Raw genomic sequence first — 4,032 nt, forward strand, 5'->3', positions numbered from 1 at the left:
TACAAGTGACGTAGACATGCATACACAGTAGTCATCGTATAATCTCGCGTTCATTCACACTTACATATCTACAAGTCAGCGGTTTTAATAATATAGCTGAAATCTAAGTATCAAACTACTACAGGTTTAATTGGTCATAATTATAAAACTAGGCACGTTCCTTGAAAAAAAAAAAGAAAAAAAATCTTTTTAGCAAAATATAGTTGATTGGCGTTTCAGTCTTCTACAAAAATCGCGCGTATTGTAGACTCACGCAAAGGTTATTACATCATTAAAGATTATTACATCGCAAAAAGCACAGTCTATTTTTCCCCTGACTTTGATAAGTGGACGCATACTGACAATACTCTGTTTCTATATCAAAATCAGTCGCTTATTATCTTCCAAAAATAATTTATTATACATTATTTCAGAAAGTTCTCATTAGTATACTAAGTCGGTGACTCTTAACGACATTGTTAACGACATGAAAAAATGGATATTAATCTGCAATTGATTTTCTTTTTTTAAAGTACTGTTGAAATATAACATTTTAATCATTGTTTGAGGATATATGATCCTTTAAAAATCACCATAAAATCCGCAAATTAAACATACTACCCTGCATGATCGCAAATTCAATCCCACAAGTTAATCAATTAGTTGGCGTCGTGATCGCGAATTTCTAAAGCCAAGCTTCTACAACTTCGGATGGTGTGTGGTAAAAATCATAAATGCCATATATTGTGGAGTATAAAAAAGTGGTGTCACCTGTACGATGCAAAATAGATTGTTACCATTTAATAGTTGTGGCTACAGAAAGAAAAATAATAGTAAAAATAATAATGATTGATACTTTACGGTAGAGAATTGATGAAAGGCCTCGTGTCAAAGGGGGATCGTGATCTTTCGCTTGAAATGCTATTTATCATTTACTCGTAATTTAATCGAATTATTAATGCACTAATAAACATGATCTCTAATTTTCCTTAAAATTTCCCCGTGTACCTTTTCCAAATCCATGTGATACCAGCTGGGCCTCTAGCTCTCGTAAACTCCACCTCGTGCTTCTAAACCAGCAGAGCCGTGGAATCGTTACGTGAACTAAATACACCAGCTGGTAATTTAAGCAAGTCAATGAAGCACCCCTTGTAAAATTCTCGCGCACCCTGGATAAAAATTTAAAGCGGTAAAGAGGATGGCGTTGGTCTAGACGCGAGTGACACCACTGTTTTATCAAAGTCCGCCACGTCAACACGAACCATTCAATCATCCATCGAACGTGCTACCGTATCCCCTCGCGAGCTCTATCACCTGCATCTACGGGAGCAGCGGGTGATAGTAAACAGGTTTTCGGCTCTTCTCCATGACGTAAAAGGCCTTAGGCTTCCCGTTGCCGGCGAAATGCTTACTAATGCTGGTTGAGATGGACTTGCCGACCAAGGCCGGGGCGTAGTAGTACGACACGGGAGACTTCTTCTTGTGGGTCTTGGTCCGGGCGCCATCCAAGGCATTATGCGAGCCGTGGACATCGTTCCCGGAAGCCTCCTGCCAATTATTGAAGCGATGATGCTGCCCCGCGACGTTCCTCGATATCGCCTTGCGATCCTCCTTGCTCTCCAGCCTGTAGATCTTCTCGCCATTTGAGCTCGACGCAGTCGACGGTCGAATCTTTAATTGGGCGATGTTGTCCAAACTTCCGATTCTGTAAAATTGTAGTCGATGTTTGGCCGATCTGAACGACAATTAGCGTTGCGCGCAATTAACGGGCTGTCGCCACCGCCACCGCGGTTGGGTATAATGAAATGTAGAAATTAGTTTCGAGTAATTGATAGAAATAATGAAGTAAAAATTGAAACAGCACACATGTGCTCGATATCCAAACGCCCTTAAATAGTTTGCGGATGTTTGTTAGCAGGTATTATGGCGCTTCGTATCATACGATTTTGTCTTTAAATTTACTTGCTAGATATATTTGCTTATGACGTGTCATATTGCCAATGATTTTTTATAACTCGCCAATAAAAATGAGAAAACAATCCCGAGGGTTCTTGAGAAACTTGTATCAGTATGTCCGGCCCCGAGTATCCTTCCATTGGCAGATAAATGAGAACATCGAGCGGGCAAGACAATAAGAAAGAAAAAAAATAAACAAGCACTTAGTGTGCGCGTATAGTAGACCGTGAAATAAGATCGTCTAAATGTTATAAAATAAATATGCTAAATTGCCGAATCATTGGCAAATTAGCCAAACGTTGGGCTAAAATTAAGAAACGAGAATTCGCGAGGGGAGAAGCCGTGACCTTCAATTCCCACGAGCCCTTACCGTGCCTCAGCCTTCTCCGGATGACTCAGCCGCTGGGCTTCCTCAGTGCCGTCGCGACCAGCTGCTCCTGTGCCAGCTTCTTGAAGTAGCTCAACTTTTCGGCGACCTTGAGCCGCTCCCGCTCGGCCTCCGTCTTCTTCCTGGCCTGCTCCACCTTGAGGAGCGCGAGATGCTTCTTCTTCTCGTTGATTTTCTTGACGAGAGGCAAATTCCAGTGATAGATTTTGGCTGGCTTGCCGTTGCTTCGGAAGCCCGGATTCGGTTTTGTCACCGTCACGTTCGTCTCCGCGAGTTTATGAGGCTTGGAGAAGCTGTAATAGGGCGGACTTGCCGGCAGTTTAACCACGTACACGTGGCTGTCGTGGGGCGAGCCACTATGGCGCCTGCCGTATGCCGCCGGGTGGACACGCATACCGTCCCGGGCGCCGAAGGCTTCCGGTCCCGCAAGACGCTTCCTGTGATGACCGTCGGGCTGGCCGACCGGCACCAGACCCAGCCGATTCAAGATCGCCGCGTTGCTCGTGCGTACTGTCTCATATTCCTCAGAGGGTACCGACATCGCCCCGCCACTCAGCATCACCGCCAGCAGACAAAATCTGAAACATGATTTCGAGCCTTTAGTTAGGTGATTATCTGAACCTCGGTCGAGCGATATTCCAACCGTACATTTTCCATTAAACATTCACTATGTCGCAATGTGAATTCAGAGGGCCGGGTCGAAAGTAGAGGGGGGAGATGGTAGTGGGGAGAAGGGGTGGCGAGATATGGGGGTGGACGATCTTCGACGCTATTGCTTCGAGATGATGAATTTCATATTAAGGACATTCATGGCCCATATCACCGTTTTGAAAGGTGTCGAGGAATAAAATATTCGTAACTCTACTTTATTCAACCTAACATAAATAAAGGGCGTCGTCGTGGTTTTACGAGAGAAAATCCGTATTAATTACTTTATACAAAAGTATACAAAATAGGTTTCTTAATTACATCTAATTCATATTATCGTAAGCTCTTGGAGGGAGATACCACCGATTCATTAATCTTCACGTTCAATTTTAAAGTAAATGTTAAAAATAATGATAATAAACGAAATTCGCAATAAAGTGTCGAGGTTTGTATTATTTTCTTTGAAAGCTTTTCGCCGTTATTAGAAAATGACAATAATATAACTAACGATTAGGGAGGAAATGATGCTATTTTTAAACTGTTTATTTAAAAATACAAAACTGTTGTTTATTTAAAAAAAAAAATTAAAATACAAAATACCTTATGTGTAGGCATTACTTATGCTCTAATGCAGCTAATACCATACTAATATTTTGTTAAAGTCTTACATTTATCAATCTTACTAAACAAATTTAGCGAGAATTAAAAAAGAAACGGTTATTCTTGAAATTTAGTTATCCAATGTCATTGGCTAAATGTCCTCGTTCCCCTCGTCGTTTACAAGTCACATACGCACGATAACCTCTTGCTTAATTTATAAAAGCTACGGAATATTCGTTCGCAGGACTAATATCTCTTTTGTCTCGGCGCGAGGTACCGGGAATAACGAAAGTACTTTGGGTGGTGTGAGTTGGGAATCGATTATTCCTCGGCTACGCGCGTCCACGAGTTTTTTTCTTCCCGCGGTACGACGCTGATCCCCGAAAGGACTTAAGGGGTCAGGGGCAAAGGGGGCTTGGTAGCGACGGGAAGGGGATATGGGGAGCGGGGAAGGCGAGATG

The 4,032-nt window shown here is 42.4% G+C and overlaps 1 protein-coding gene across 1 annotated transcript in view; it reads right to left on the reverse strand.

The window, feature by feature from the left end:
- Positions 1-770: 770 nt before the first annotated feature.
- LOC105365688 (uncharacterized) overlaps positions 771-4,032 on the reverse strand; it is an 18,677-nt gene continuing 15,415 nt past the window's right edge. The window contains 3 exon segments of the mRNA XM_011503914.1: positions 771-1,684; positions 2,306-2,336; positions 2,339-2,901. Coding sequence (XP_011502216.1) covers positions 1,300-1,684; positions 2,306-2,336; positions 2,339-2,901 — 979 coding nt within the window. The 3' untranslated portion in view covers positions 771-1,299.

This window comes from Ceratosolen solmsi, unplaced genomic scaffold, assembly GCF_000503995.2.
Source record: "Ceratosolen solmsi marchali unplaced genomic scaffold, CerSol_1.0 scaffold53, whole genome shotgun sequence".
Classification (NCBI taxonomy): domain Eukaryota; kingdom Metazoa; phylum Arthropoda; class Insecta; order Hymenoptera; family Agaonidae; genus Ceratosolen; species Ceratosolen solmsi.